This window comes from Pituophis catenifer, unplaced genomic scaffold (genome assembly GCF_029215685.1).
Source record: "Pituophis catenifer annectens isolate HBS135680 unplaced genomic scaffold, rPitCat1.0.hap2 SCAF_2, whole genome shotgun sequence".
NCBI classification, from domain to species: Eukaryota; Metazoa; Chordata; class Lepidosauria; order Squamata; family Colubridae; genus Pituophis; species Pituophis catenifer.
This window is the reverse complement of record NW_027256882.1, coordinates 33,008,206-33,024,069: the sequence shown is the minus strand read 5'-3', so window position 1 is coordinate 33,024,069 and position 15,864 is coordinate 33,008,206. Positions and strand designations below refer to the sequence as shown.

The 15,864-nt window shown below is 42.4% G+C and overlaps 1 protein-coding gene across 1 annotated transcript; it reads right to left on the bottom strand.

The window, feature by feature from the left end:
- Nucleotides 1-175: 175 nt before the first annotated feature.
- LOC139309324 (zinc finger protein RFP-like) lies at nucleotides 176-14,647 on the bottom strand. The gene is made up of 7 exons (XM_070933380.1): nucleotides 14,225-14,647; nucleotides 11,862-11,957; nucleotides 11,045-11,275; nucleotides 8,674-8,696; nucleotides 4,147-4,265; nucleotides 2,802-2,834; nucleotides 176-912 (listed from the first exon to the last, which is right to left on the bottom strand). The coding sequence occupies exons 1-7, from the start codon at nucleotides 14,636-14,638 to the stop codon at nucleotides 398-400; spliced, it is 1,431 nt and encodes a 476-aa protein (XP_070789481.1). The 5' UTR covers nucleotides 14,639-14,647; the 3' UTR covers nucleotides 176-397.
- Between the last annotated feature and the right edge of the window lie 1,217 nt (nucleotides 14,648-15,864).

Below are 15,864 nucleotides of genomic sequence, written 5' to 3'. Positions count from 1 at the left end.
ATATATGGAGTTATGGACACCTACACAATCATTGATTGCAACTAATACGAAACAAACAAGCGTGATCCATAAATGGGATGAAGAGCTGTGACAGACATATAAAATCATGGCTGACAGGCTTAGCTGTAAGGTATCTTTAATACTGATGCACCTGAACACATGATGCTAAAGCCAATAAAGATTCTAGGACACTTTATTTTTTTTTTCATCCAGACAAATAGAAATGATGATCAGGTTATTCCTTTATAATGACTGATTGACTGACCAGGGTGGCATAGAACAATAAAGGAAGCTGAAGTAGCAAAAAGCTAAGGAATCTCTGCGTTAAAGGCTTTTGGAGATCCCTGCTTGGCAAATAGGGAGTTTTCCAAATTTTTGTTTATGGTTATCTCTTCTTTTAGGGGAGTGTCATGCAGGTGCCTTCGAACAAACAGAAAGAGGGCAGAAGGGTCTCTCCAACCAAGGAAGCATCTGAGAATGTATGGATCAGAGTTGCTGTGCTGGCATCAAAAAACCTCACTTGTCCCACTTCGCAGTTGAGAGAGATGCGGATCCTCGTGAGCTCCTCAGTCAGGACCAGGTCATAGAGTTTTGACGGAGATACGGCTGAGTATTTTCCTCCCCATTTCTGAAACTGCCAGAACATGGTCTCCTCATCAAGATTTCTTATGTTCACTGGCTTTTTGGCAACCCCAACACCCCATCCTCTTTTACCTCCTACCATAACTTCCCAGAAATGTCTCCCTGTTGAGAACTTCTGACAGCCAAGGACACAAGGACGATATACAAATCTCATGGGGTCTGAGAAAAGATATTTTCCTTTAACTGTCTTAACTCCTTCGACGCTTTTTAGATCTTGGGAGACTTCAAGGCGGCCAGGATTGGCTGTGTCTGGATCCAGAGTTACATTCTCTGTAAGGGGGAAGGGAAGAAGGAAGGAAAAAAACAAGAGCTTGGTTTGTATCTTCACCCTCAAGAGTTTAACCCTCTTGTGTGAATGGAGTTCAGCTTCCAAACACCCCCTCCAGGACTGGAAGACTCATTGTTTTTTTAAACAACACCTAAGCATTGCCTGGTCAAGAGTCCTCCAACTTTGGCAACTGTAAGACTTGTAGACTTCAACTAACAGAATTCCAATGGCTGATGGGGCTGCTATTGTCCAGGTCCCTCTGCTCCCTTTTCTCCAAGCACTCGGGCTCTCCCACTGTCTTAGTCCCATCCTCTGTTAACTGCCGGCCTCTTCAGCGCTCCTCTGGCCTTCTCCTTCCATTCACTTAGGTTGCCTTCGCCATCTTCCAGTCCATCTGCCTCCCCTTCAGCTGCTACTAAGCTGCACACCTTCAGGATACGTTGACTACCTGTACAGCTTTTGGCTCCTCCCCTCAGCTCTTCATCTCTTGGCTCCACTGGTCAATTCCCCTAGTCTCTAGTCTCCCATGTGGCCAACACTCTGCTGATTACCGTCCAGCTTTGCCATCCTGGATGGGGAATTCTGGTAACTGAAGTCCACAAGTCTCACAATGGCCAAATCCTTCAAACCCTTCATAGCGCTCCACCTCTTCCAGAAGATCAGGCAGAGCAAGAGGCTGCCATGTTTCAATTCTGAACTGGGAAAAGTCAGAAGGATCCCCCAGAGGTAACTTAGGACACATGATGGGATGTGAGGAGGCTCCGTCTTTTTCTCTACGAGCATCAGGGTATCACAGGGATGTACAAAAGGGGAGGATCTTATACAGGAAACCTCTGCTTTCACCAGTCTGATGGCCCACAGAGTGGAGGCAACCCTGATGCTCCAACTTTGCTATTTGCTTTGACGCAAAGGACCTAATTTCTGCTCCCAAAGACCTGGTCTCTCACCAGCTTATAGTCAGGCATTAAAATCAAGAGGGTGTTATTAGCTTGGTAGGAATTCAAGATTCCTTTCACTCCCAGGTCATATTTTCCCATTTGTCCAGGTATTTCATTCTACACCAAGATTGACTTCAGTTTTTTAGATTACCGTATTTTTCAGAGTATAAGATGCACCGGAGTATAAGACACAGCTTAGTTTTGGGGAAGGAAAATAGGGAAAAAAAATCTGCCTACCAGGTATTCATCTGGCTATCATCCTTAGTCTGGTCAGCTTCTGCACATTAATTTGCTGGTTTTTTATCCCCTGCTTGGGGATAAAAAACGGCTTCTAAGGCACAGCTGAAAGGAAGCAGCAATGAGAAAAGCAGGCAAAGCTTCACTCGGCTGGTACCTGGTTAGGGCTGAAAAAAGCTTCTAAAGAACAGCTGAGAGTCGGAGCAAAGCAGGGAGAACGCTTCACTCAGGGAGTTGAGGGAGCAGGCAAAGCTGGGAAGATTGCTTGCTAGTGCTTCATTAGTGCCTCGGTGGGGCTGAAAAAAGCTTCCAAAAAGCTACATACGGAGTATAAGTTGCACCCAAATTTTCAGCCACTTTTAGGGGGGGAAAGGTTCGTCTTACACTCCAAAAAATATGGTATGTATAGAATGGAACAGAGTGGAGCAGGAGTAGAGGAGTAGAACAGAACAGAACAGAACAGAACAACTGCTTGATTTGGCCAAATGTGATCAGTCACACAAGGAATTTTTCTCCACTGCATTAGCTAATATTGTACACATAAATGGCAAGTAATAGTTCATAAATCATATAATCATTAAAGTTTACTGGATCATCATAGTCTTATATAGTATTTACTCCTATATTTTTCTTTTTGATCTATTATGTTTCTCTTAAAGTTACTGCATCAGAGCTTAAAATAGCACGGAAATCCAATTCCTATAACTCATATTTACCTTCCTGTAGTTGAAGTCCACTTTCCAGAGTATCTGGGGAAGAAAAGGGAGGAATTCAGCATCTCATCCCTGGAATTGGAGCAACAGAAGGGCCTCCCTCAGATTCCCTGGCTTGCTTTCCTTGGCCTCAGATCAGGAAATAAGGAATAGGGAAAGCTACAAGCCAGAATGTCATTGGTGGCTATATATATTCCATCAGGTATAAATATATTCTACTATATATGCACCTCAGTGGTGCAGCGGACTAAAGTGCTATTAAGTGCTAGCACTTAGCTGCCAGCTGCCTACAATTAGTGCAAGTTCAAATCTCACCAGGCTCAAGGTTGACTCAGCCTTCCATCCTTTCGAGGTAGGTAAATTGAGGACCCGGATTGTGGGGCCAATAAGCCAACTTTGTATAGAACAACACCGCTTGGGGGGGGGGGACGAAAGCCCTAATAAGCAGGTATATTCAAAAAAGTATGCAGGCTATTGCTATAATGCATTGTAAGCCACCCTGAGCCTACGGAGAAGGGCGGCATATAAATTGGACTAATAAATAATAAAAATAAATAAATAAATTCCATATACAGGTAGTCCTCAATTTACAACTATTTTTTTAGTGACGTTATAGCAGCACTGACAAAGGAGCTTTATGATCGGTTCTCACACTTATGACTGTTGCAGCCTCCCCATTCCCGTGATCAAAATTTGGGCACTTGGGAACCAGCTTGTATTTACAATGGTTGCAGCATCTCATGATTCTGGGATTGTCCTCTTCAACCTTCCTGGGGAGCTTCTGACACGCAAAATCAATGCATGAATCCAGATTCATTTATCAACCACGATTCATTTAACTGCCATGATTTTCTGAATAACTGTGGCAAAAAAGTTCCTAAAATGGGGCACAGATCACTTAACAACTGCCTTGCTTAGCCACAGAAATTTTCAGCTCAACGGAGGTCGTAAGTCAAGAACTACCTGTATGTATTCCATTATACTTAGTGGAAACTTATTCTGCTTCCCCAGTGATCAGGGCATATGGATTTGGGCCAGGGGTGGGTTCCACTTACCTTCGTTACCGGTTCACAATGTGCGTGCGTGCGCAGAGTGTCTGTGATGATGTCCAGGTGGATGGGCGGAGCCTCCCGCCACCGCTACTACCAGTTTGCAAGATCCAGAGCGAACCGGTAGGAACCCACCACTGATTTGGGCTACGAAGACTACAGGTAGTCTCCATTTACAATCCTAATTAAGACACTGATCCTGAAATCGATCCCTCTTTGATCCATGTGACACTGACCCAGAATCTCTCTTGGATGCTCAAAATGTCATCTAGCTTAAAACTCCAGCGGCTGTTTTTTACCTCTCAATTTTTTCATGGCACTTTTCAGAAGCTCAGTCATATCACTGTAATCCCGAATTGTCCACTTTTGCTCTAGAAGTAAATCCACCGGATTCTCATACGTTTCCTTTGCCTGGTACCTGGCAAGACAAAATAACAGAATAACAGAGTTGGAAGGGACCTTGGGGGTCATCTAGTCCAGCATCCCCCCCAACCACCCAAGCAGGAGACCCCACATTGTTTCTGACAGATGGCAGTCCGGCCTCTTCTTGAAAACTTCCAGTGATGAAGCTCCCACTACTTCTGGAGGGAAGCTGTTTCATTGGTTGATTCTCCTCAGTCAGAAAATTTCTCCTTATTTCTAAGTTGAATCTCTCCTTGATCAGTTTCCATCCATTATTCCTTGCCTGGCCTTCAGGTGCTTTGGAAAAACAGATTGACCCCCTTCTCTCTGTGACAGACCCTCAAATATTGGAACACTCTCTCCAGAATGTGTGCATTGGGCTGTTCGAATCCTTGTATTTATGTGGTGCCTGGTTGTGTGTGGCTTTTAGTTGTTAAGTGGGGTGTTGATGGACAGCTATGAAGTCATTGATTGTCGTTTTCTTGTGTTGCCTGTCCTCAGATCCTAAGTACCTGGTAAGATGGTGGGAAATCAGCACTCCTGTTGACTGACAAGGGCCCTGTTTCCCAGGCTTCAGTCATTTCTCTGGCTAGTTATTCAAATATGGGCACTATGTGCGACTCAGTGGATCCTGATCCAGAACTGCACTCATCTACCTTCATCAACTTAAACAAGAGATCTAGTAGAGGCAACTAAGTTCCAGTTTTGGACTCCCTACTCTTCAAAATTCTTGTGAATCTCTTGGCCAAAACAATGGATTTGTCAGAGTTTGCAGCAATCCAACCAGCACCCAAGTAAATAATTCAGCAGGATTCATTTATAGAAGAAACTTCTTTATATACAATAATATAGAGCATGATGCATGTATACAATACCCATTGTATGTAGAAGCCAGGACCAGAATAACCAGAACTCAGAAACACAGAAGCTACATTGCAAGGACAAAGTAACTCTTATATATATACAAATCAGTCAAGCTAAGCCCTGCCCAGGCTCCGAGCCATCTCCCATGGCTCACAATAGATCCTGTTTGTTAGTCACCAAACAGTTCCCATTGGTTGTCTTGTTGTTATGGCTATTCCAGCTCATAATTTCTTATACACTGACAGGATTATATCTGACCAAATGACTGATGACTAATATGGGTGAGATAGATAAACAATTAGAAGATGGATATAACACTCAAACTGATATTCATAGATTAAACCAGTGGTTCCCAAAGTGGGCGGGATGAATTAGGGGGCGCTAAGAGGCAACGGGGGTTCACAGCCCAAAGCTCAGATCATCAGACTAGCTGGCCAGTGCACATGTGTGCATCAGAAACTGAAAGTGTGTTTCCCAGGGCGCGTGTGAGGCTGAACTCTTGGATGCTCTCTTATTGCTCTCCTTGCTTGCTATCGGTCACTGGTTGCCCAAACCACTCGACCCAGGCCCAGCTGCTCTGCTCCTCGCCCGCTTGACTGCCGTTGCCTTCCTAACTTTTGGTAAGTTGCAGGTAGGCTGCCGCGGATGGGGGGAGGAGCTGGGGGCAGCATGCCTGGCTGGCTGCTGCCACCAGTGACGTGCTGCCCAGGAAGGAGGAGGGCTGTGGGGGAGGGGGGAGGCCTGGGGAGGACAGCAGGCCTGGCTGGCTGCCGCCAGTGCCATGCTGCCCAGGATCAAGGTAAGCTGCCACGCGGGGTGGGGGGGGGCAGGCCTGCCTGACTGGCTGGCTGCATACTAGCCATTCTGGGAAGGCCTCTGGTGACATCAGGGTTGGCAGCAAAGCTCCCGATTTCAACAAATGCCTCTTTCTTACTGTGGTAAGGGGATGGGCCACCTGCAGCACTTGCTTGGAGTTGGTTTGGGAAGAGAAAAAACGCAGCCGAATTAGGCGGGACACCCCCCCACCACCACCCAGATCCCTCCAAACTGGTCACCCTTCGGTAGCCTCCCCCCTGAACTACGCGACCCAACAGTGATCACCCACCCAAACGGAGCCCACTCTTCCGAGTGCCCGTTCTTTCTTGCAGCGAATGAGCTGGGGGTGCCAAAAGCATTTCCTGCTTCTCTACCTGCATATGTTACTGGCTCTCCACACACACACACCCCCAAGACCAACAAGACGCTGCTACCCGGGGCCACCGGCCGCTACCTGGGTGCAGAGCCGGTAACAGAATGCAGGTAGAAGAGAAGCAGGAAAGCTTTTCAGCAGGGAGGCTACCGAAGGGAGACCCATTTGGAGGGATCTGGGGAGGGGGGTGTCTTGCCTAATTCGGCTGCGTTTTTCCCCTTTCCAAACCAGCTCCAAGCAAGCGCTGCAGGTGGCGGCACAAGAACTTTTGAAATTTGCGCACCGCAGCCCGTCCCTGTACAACGGTAAGAAAGAGGCATTTGGAGAAATCGGGAGCTTTGCTACAGACCCCGATATCACCAGAGGCCTTCCCGGGGTGGCCTGCTACCCCCCTGCTGAGGATCCAGGTGGGCTGCTGTGGGGGAGGGGGCTGTTGCTGCTGTCGTTGCTGCTGCCGCTGTTCCACCAGGAAAGCCAGGGCCAGTATTAGTAAGAGTTGGAAGGGACCTTGGAGGTCATCTAGCAACCCCCTTCTCACGCAGAAGGACTATACTAGGGATTTGAACCACGTTTTAATTCTAGACACCTGCAGCCCAACCCTGTCTCCTCAGGTGTTGGAGCGTGGGGGGGTGCTTTTCAAGGAGCCACAAGTGGGGCTGAGAGCAGAGTCATTCTGACAGTGTCTTTTAAAATTGCTTGGAAGAGCAATTTTTTCCCTAAGAATAATGGTTTGTATCCGGTAGAATAAAACATATGCCTGGAAAAAGTACTTGCAAAACGTGGACAGAAGGAAAAGGAAGGCAGGACTGGACTCATTATCAGTAGCTAGGAGTTCATTGTTAGCAGTGACTCCCACTGATTCTAAACTCATTTTAAGACTGGGATTGGTCACTACTGAAATTAAGTATTCAACACTGGTCTCAGAAATCTTTGAGATTCTGCAGAGGTGAAGACATTCGGTGGCCATCAGTCATTACTTTAGTGATGAACTCAAAGAGATCAAGCATGACATTGCTTATTTATCAGAACTGTTTGCAAAGTTCAATGAAGGGAATTTGCAGTTGCAAGGAAATGAGGTCAATCTTATTAAGGCCAAATCTGATCTCATCTCTACGTTTATTTCAAAGTTAACTCTATTCAAGCGCAATATAGGCCATCGCGAGCTATACCAATTTCCGAGCTTGTCCGAGCTAGAAGAGAAAGGTGGGATACAAGATGATGATCTGCACGTTTTTTGTGACCATTTGGACATTCTGCATAAAGATATGTCTGAGCAATATCAGGATCTTCTTTTGATGGAAATTCCAGATTGGGTGATATATCCATTTTCAGATACTGAGGAAGATGGGGTAGTGGAGGATCAACTCATAGAGTTGCAAAATGACATTGAGCTGAAGCCAAAGTTTAAGAAATTGTACCAAGAGTTTTGATTACAGAAGGAAATTTCTGATCGCTATCCTGCACTAGGGACAGTAGTTAAGAAGCTCCTTGTTTCATTTCCAACATCATATTTGGTGGAACGTGGTTTCAGTGTGGTCATCCAAGCAGAGAAATCGACTCCAGATTACTGAACGTCGTGATTTAAGACTCCTGCTAAGTGGCTTAAAACTAGACATTGGGAAACTGGTATCACTTCATCAAGCCCATCCATCACATTAAGAATTTACTGAACAGTGAAGTAGTTACTAAATTTTACTGAGTTTACTAAGTTAGTAGTTGCTAAGGTTCTTGATAAATGATTATCAGACTTTGAAAACCTGGTATCACTGGATCATGTTCAACAATTTTGTTGAATTAACAAAAGATTTTTAAATTGGATTTTGAATAAATGTGCAATTAATTGTTACAGTTTTGTATTTTACTGTTACTATCTTCCTTAGTGGGTCGTGCAAACCGCTATTCCGAACAATGCTATTTATAAGGGGTGGGGGTGGGGGGCACTGAGGATGAGTTTGTAGCACCAAGGGGGTGGTGGACTGAAAAAGTTTGGGAACCACTGGATTAAACTAATGCAATGTAATTTAATAGAGACAAATTCAGTTACAAGTAACCATCAATTTATGACTATTTGTTAGCAACCAGTTACAATAGCTCTCAAAAAACTGACTTACAACCATTTTCCCACTTTCACAGTGTCCCTGTATTCACAATTCGGGTGCTTGGCAACCGAACATAATAATTGATCGTATCAAATATTGCTAATTATATTGTGTTGAGGTTGTCTGAGGAAATGCCTAAAAAGCCCTGAAATACAGTACGTTGTCTTTACAATAAAATACTGCGAAATAAAGAAAGACCTTTCCAAAATAGGAAAACTGCTGGAGGAGCTGCTGATCTCTGAATCTGTAAAGAAAAGAGTGGATTTACTTACTTCTTCAAGATGTTTCCAATGTCCTAAAAAATAAAGAGAGGAAGCACTGAAAGGAGCCATTTCCTAGGCAGAAAATTAAATTCTTACAGTCACAAAATACATAAGTGAAATGTCTGTACAACCAGACACTAACAGACATATAAAATACTTCCATTTTTTAAAAAAATCCATTGCTCTTTCCCCCCCTCTTTTAGAGTGGTATTGTTTTTACTTTTTTGTCTAAGAAAAATTAGACCCCGGTTGAATCCAACACAATTACAGAAGATATATATTTATATGTAAAACATGATAGCAAAAAGAAAAGACTATATGAAAAACAAAATAGTGTATCAATAGGATTAAAAAAATCCCCTGCATTTATGCTTCCAGAATGAAGGCACTTTGGAAAATCCAGGTGGTGATAATACTTTGGAGAAGGTGATCAGTGTTGGGTTTTTCCTTGGCCTGGAGATTTAAGGGGAGGGGGAGACCCTACAAAGAATACCCACCACCACTTCCCCCAATATGGGATAGGAACCCAAAGCAGGCATTCTTAAAATCGTGAAGAATATATGGACAATTGACCAGAACTTTGAATTCCTGCTTTTTCTGAATTACATTATGTATCCCTAATATTAGCCATTACAGGTAGTCCTTGACCAAACAGTTCATTTAGTGACCATTCAAAGTTACCACAGCACTGAAAAAAAATATTTATGATCATTTTTCACACTTAAGGCTCTTGCAGAAAAAGAGGATACAGAATACTATAAAATTTGGTATAGATGGTATGAGTGGTTGGAGGAAAGGAAAAATGAAGAAGAAAAAATAAGGGGGAGATCAAGAAATGTCCAAAAATAATGGGGAAAATTGGTAAAATACAATTTAGTGATTGAAATGAAAAAGAGAAATATATTGTAAATGAAATGATGGGGACAGATAGTAATTTGGAATAAGATGAAGTAAAATTGGTGGAAATAGTAAATAATAAGGAAGGACCACTATGAAAAAGCTGTAAAAAGAGTCTTGTATATAAGTGTTGTATGTCTTGTATTGTTTTACTGTGTTATAAATAAACTTTTTTTTTTTTTAAAAAAAGACTCTTGCAGCATCCCCATGGTCACATGATCAAAATTCAGCCACTTGGCAACCGATTCATATTTATGACGGTTGCAGCCTCCTGGGGTCATGTGATCACCATTAGTGTCCTTCTGACAAGCAAAGTCAATGCGGAAGCCGGATTCATTTAACAAACGTGTTATTAACTTAACCACTGGAGAGATTCACTTAACAACAGCGGCAAGAAAAGTCGTAAAATGGGGCAAAATTAACTTAACAACTGTTTCCGTCAGCAACAGAAATTTCGAGTCCAAGTGTACTGATATGTTAAGGACTACCTGTAGTCTTCATACCTTCCAGTCTCCTTTCCATAGAAAGAGTCAAAAAGTTTACGAAGAGTTGAAAAAAAGATTTTCAACTTGACCGAATGCAGCCAGAATCCTACATGCAGACATGGACATATATATCAATCCCCACAAGAGAAAAATGGATGGAAAAAGTGATGGAGCTAGAAAAAATGAAAAAATTGACTGCTTTAATTCGATATAACCTGTTGTTTCTAAACTGCTGCTTCTTGGAAGCTGCTTCTAAACTTTGTGCTCGAGATAGAAAAAGATGAATTCTTGATGCTTGGTTTTGCTTATTAGACTAATCTGTTTTCATAGACATGGCTAATAATTACTAAATATGCAAAATTAAAACGTTGAGGCTGTAATTTTATTTTGTATTTTACTGTGCAGAAAAAAAGTTGAGAGACTTTCTTTTCTTTTTCCTTTATCCTACACATCTTTCCCATTCTTTTCCTTCTCCATTTCCCTATTTTCTTTATTTCCATTGGTACTTTTCACTATTATAATTTTGATTAAATTTATGAAAGAAAAAAAAGGAAAGAGTCAAAAAGAGTATTCTGTGGAGAGGCTAAAGAATGCAGAGAGGAGCAATGAAGATGGTAAGAGGCCAGGAAGCCAAACCGTACAATGAATGGCTAAGGGAACTCGGTATGCTTAGCCTAAGGAAGAAAAGGCTTAGGGGAGACACTACCGCCATCTTCCAACACTTGCAGGGCTCTCATAGGGAAAAGGGGTGGAAGCTCACCTGGAGTTGCAAGCTAAAATAAGGAAGAATTTCCTGACAGTGAGAAGTATTTATCAGTGGAACAGCCTGCCTCTCTGAGTTTTGGGTGCTCCATCACTGGAGGATTCCAATAATAGTTTGGACAACCATTTTTGGGGGATGGTTATAAGGTCTCCTGCCTTGGGTAGAAGATTGGACCAGAAGACCTCCAAGGTCCCTTCCAGCCCTAGGATTCTATGATCTCAACTTCCTGACTGACCTGTAAGAGTTTGCTGGCTGGCTGCTGAAGCTTCTCTTCTATCTCCTGGATGAGATGGTCAAGAGAGCCCAGTTCCTCCATGTGCTTGGCCAAACCCTCCTCCTTTCTTGCCATAATATCCTTCTCCGTTTCTTCCATTTGAGTCAATAGAAGCTTCTCCTGTGCTTCTAACCAGAGTTGTAGCTCTATGAATTCAGCCACTACATTTTCTTTCACTTTTTTGATGAGGTCCTAGAACAAGAAAGAGAAAAAGCAAAAGGCATATTTTTATTTTTATTATTTTACTTAATTATTTTTACTTTTATTTTAATTGTTATAATAATTAAACAGATTCCTTGAAGAATCCAGAAATGAGGTGGGAGAATATCCGAAGGAGACAAAAAACCGATTTGATATTAAAAAGCGTAGGGGGGAAAAAGCGGGTTTTTTTTTTAAAGGCTCTAGTTTAATGACCTGTAATGAAAATCTTCTTGGCAATCAGGGATTCCAAAAAAAGAGATAGAAAAATGTTTGAGTTCACAATTTTTTCAATAGGAGGAAAAATGGTTTGCATTAATTTATTAAACAAAACAAACCCATTGTATAAAACACGGCTCATGGGATAGGGGCACTTAACCCAACCGTGACTCATTCAGCCAATGGTGACATCTTAGTCCCCACGTTAAGACCAAGTTCTGTGCCCTAACACCGTCTTTAACTTGAATTTCATTTAAGTCAGAATTTGTACTAAAAGACAGGCTGCCTATTATCAAAGATGGCAGATGGTGTTTTCCTTCCTATTAGTTCAGAAGCTCTTCACCCTTGGATCAATACTTACAAGCATCTCCTGCACTGTTTGCTCTGTGTCTCTTTTGTATGTAGCTATTTTTTCTTTCTCCTTCTTCTGAGCCTTCAGGCAATCCTCCACCTCGATCTGAAAAATACAAGTTTTGAGTTTCTTTTCCGTAAAGGATTACATCGGAGGGAAGACCCAGTTAGAAGATATATGCAATCATCATAAATACATGTTAGTTGGCAAGCGTCCAAATTTTGATCATGTGACCACAGAATGCTGCAATGATCATAAGGGTGAAAAACATTATGTCACTTTTTTTATTGTCGTCGTAACTTTGAATAGTCGCTAAACGAATGGTTTTAGGTCAAGGACTACCTGTAATGGCATTAAAGTGAGCTGCCTGAGTCTCCTGGTTGCAGTCATCCAGAAGCATCACTGAGAAATGAACGTTTGGCCTGATCCAGCAGGAGTGTTTTTCGGGAACTGCAGTCAAGACTTTGGAAGAATGATAATTTTGTTCTAGAGCAAATGTGGAAAGGGAGCTGGCAAAGGGAGCCTATTTCGCCCTACAAGCAATTTCCCTTGCTAAGCAAGACAGTTAAGTGATGTTCTTGCTGCAGTTGTTTTTTTTTAAAAAATAATATTTATTAAATTTTCAAAGATTAAAATATACAGTACAAAAAATAGAAAAGAATAAAAAATAAAAAACTATAACACACAGCAAAAACAAACAAACAAAAAGAAACATATCAAAACCTAAGCACTAGTAACAGCTTTTCTATATCGGCATCTCTATCCTCATTAACTTCCATACACAAATTCTACTTCTATCTGTCTTAACTTACATCCTTATCTAAGTTACAGTATCTTCTATTCACAATTCGGTTTCGTAACAAAATATCGCTTATATTTTAGATTTACTCTCCATCCAGGAATACCATCTATTCCAAATTAAATAGTATTTGGTGTCTTCCCTTTTCTTACTTTCCATAGATAATCTGTCCATTTCTGTGCAGTCATAATTTTTTAAAATTATAAATTGGTCTGGGGGGATATCCGGTTGTTTCCAATTTTGTGCTATGGCAAGTCTACATGCAGTTAGTATGTGTAAAGTGATATATTGTAATTTTTTTTCCATTTTCTTTTCTTAAATACCGAGGAGGAATAGTTCTGGGTTTTTTTCTATCCTCCACCCAGTTATCTCTTCCAGCCATGTTTTTATCTTCCACCAAAATTTCCTAATCTTAGGGCAGGTCCACCACATATGGTAGAAGGTCCCTCGGCTATGGCCGTACCTCCAACAATCCGGGGACCTGTTTTGAGAACATCCTTGCCAATCTTGCTTGTGGCAGGTGCCATCGGTAAAACATCTTATAAAGATTCTCCTTGTAAGCAGCTGACATTGTTAGTTTATAGTTTCTCTCCCATAATTTATCCCATTGATCCAAATGAATGTTATAGCCAAAATTTCTTGCTCAGCTAATCATTGTTTCCTTCACAGTTTCTTCTTCCATTTTAAATTTTAACAGAAAATTATACATTTTTGTGATCATTTTTTCTCCTGGTCCTAATAATATCTTATCCAATTCCAATTTTTCTCTGTGTATGCCATATTGTTCCCTGTCTTTTTTATATTTTGTCCTAATTTGCAAATATGGCCACCAGTCAATTTTTATTCCTTGTTTTTTTTAATCCTGTTCTGTTTTTAAATTTCCAAGGTCTTGCTGCAGTTGTTAAGTGAATCACTGCAGTTGTTCACTTTTAGTAACACAGTTGTGAAGTGATTCTGGCTTCCCAATTGACTTTGCTTGTGAGAAGGTCACTAAATGAATGGTTGTAATTCAAAGACTATGGTAAATCTGTCTTCAAAAAAATTGCAGCCACACAGGATAAAGCAGGAGGTGAAGGTCTCAGGCTGGAATTAGGGAAGTTTGTTAAAGGAATGACCGAGGCAGAAAGTTGCAGAGAAGTGTAATAAGACCAGTAACCAATGGGGGGACACATAGACATCAACTTTGGAAACTTCTTATTATAATAATAAAACACCCAGCTCTTTTGATAAGAAAGCTAATTAGCACAAATACGCAATGTATGAGGAATGTGAGTAAAGTAGGCCAGGACAAGAAATCAAGAGAAACTCCTGTCAAGGAACCTTAATCTGAACCCTATATTTTGAATGTTTACATCGTTCAGGGGTCTTGGCTCCTTTAGCTGCTGAGACCCTTTTGCTGAAGTACATCATTAAAAGTCCCTTGAGCCGCCTCTCCAGTCTGGTTCTAATTCGCATCTACGCCAGGCTAAACCCAGTTTGTGGACAACAGAAAAAGTAAATTGGTCCAAGGATTGCCAGGAAGACCAAGGATCTGGATGCCCCTCTGCAGCGATTCCTCCTGGCTGACTCCTACCTGGTATTCCTGGAAAGCCTCCTCCGCAGGGATCACCGAGTGGCCCTTGTGCTCTCTGGATCGGTCGCAGACCACACAGATGAGGGTCTGATGGTCCTTACAGAAGAGCTTGAGGGGCTCCTGGTGCTTCGGGCAGAGGCTCCCTCCTTCCTCGTCCCTAGGACCGCCGCATTGCCTGGCCTCTTCCACCAGCCGCGCCAGCTGCCTGTTGCGGAGGAGGCTGCGGGGCGCGAAGGTCTGTCTGCACTGGGGACAGGAAGCCTCCAATTCCGACGTTCCCCAACTGCGGGTCAGGCAGCCACGGCAGAAGTTGTGGCCGCACTTGGGGATGAGCACGGGGTCCTGGAAAAAGTCCAGGCAAATGGAGCAGGTGGCTTCTTCCAGCAAACCCTGAAAGGGCGCTTTGGCCGCCATCGCCGCCTCCTCCGCTGTGAGAAAGAAAGAAAAAGTTAAGTTTCGTTACTTTTCCTCCAAATCAGCTGACCGCCTTTGGGCTCTGCCCAGACGGGAAACCGAAATGAATTGTTGTTATTCTTGCGGTCAGCCTGGCTGGCTTCTTAAAGTGAAAAAAATGTTTTATAAACAACAAACTGGAGAGAAGCAAACATTCGCAGGATGGATCAATTATTATTGGCCCAATCAGTTCGTCAAAGGAGGGGGGGGTAGTTTTCAAAATAATCTTCTTCTTCTTCTTCTTCTTCTTCTTCTTCTTCTTCTTCTTCTTCTTCTTCTTCTTCTTCTTCTTCTTCTTCTTCTTCTTCTTCCTTCCTTCCTTCCTTCCTTCCTTCCTTCCTTCCTTCCTTCCTTCCTTCTCCTTCATATCCCTCATCGGATGTTGGCGATCCTATTTTTATCAACAGCCACACGAAAAAGTGCTGCTTTTTAAAATCTGGGGAGAAGCAAATATTTTTGTGACGGACCCCCCAATCAATTACTGATCCAAGAATCCTGCTAGAGGGAAAAATATTGAAAAATCCTGGGGAAAAAGAAAATTATTATTCAGCCAGCCACTTGTTAAAGGGGAAAATGCTTTTTTTAAAAAATAGGAAGAATGAAACGTTTATGGGATGGAATGGAGTAAACTTGGCATGGAAGAAACCCTTAATAAAACCTCAAAGCCAATGCTGCTATCGATGGGATGTCTCATAGATAATGGAGAAATTATAATCCTTTACCTAACTTCTAATATGAATATATGGCAGAGGAAGACTTCCCTGGACTGTCCCTTTCCCAGCCAGCCAATCAGGAAACAGATCAGGAAAAGCTCTACAATTGGGCAAAGACTACCTTGTGGAACGTGGAATATGTAGAATGTGGAATGGGATCATTTGCTGGATGGAAATCTTCAAGTTTGACCAATGAGCTCCCTTAAGGCAAAAGATGGATAGAAAGAGCCATTACGAGTGTCAGGCCAACCTAGGACTGGGGGACTCATGGGGGGGAAGGGAATCTGGTGGGTGGAGAACATCTTATAGCCCCTTTGTTCAAGAGCCTTTGGGGGAGGCTTCCTTAGTCACAATTGGCTACCCAAGGGGACATGGACACAACTGTATAATAAAATGACACTTTTTGCTGCTTTTTCTTTTCCCTAGATGCCTGGATGTTGCCTGGAGGAAACCATTGAGAAAACTCAGATAGCC

Bases quoted from the DNA above. Each gene is read 5' to 3' on its own strand.
- LOC139309324 (XM_070933380.1), bottom strand. From the start codon at position 14,638: ATGGCGGCCAAAGCGCCCTTTCAGGGTTTGCTGGAAGAAGCCACCTGC. The intron at 11,276-11,861 runs GTAAGTATTGAT...TTCTTGTTCTAG, and splicing joins AAACAGTGCAGGAGATGCTT to GACCTCATCAAAAAAGTGAA. The intron at 2,835-4,146 runs GTAAAAAACAGC...TTTCTTCCCCAG, and splicing joins TGCCATGAAAAAATTGAGAG to ATACTCTGGAAAGTGGACTT.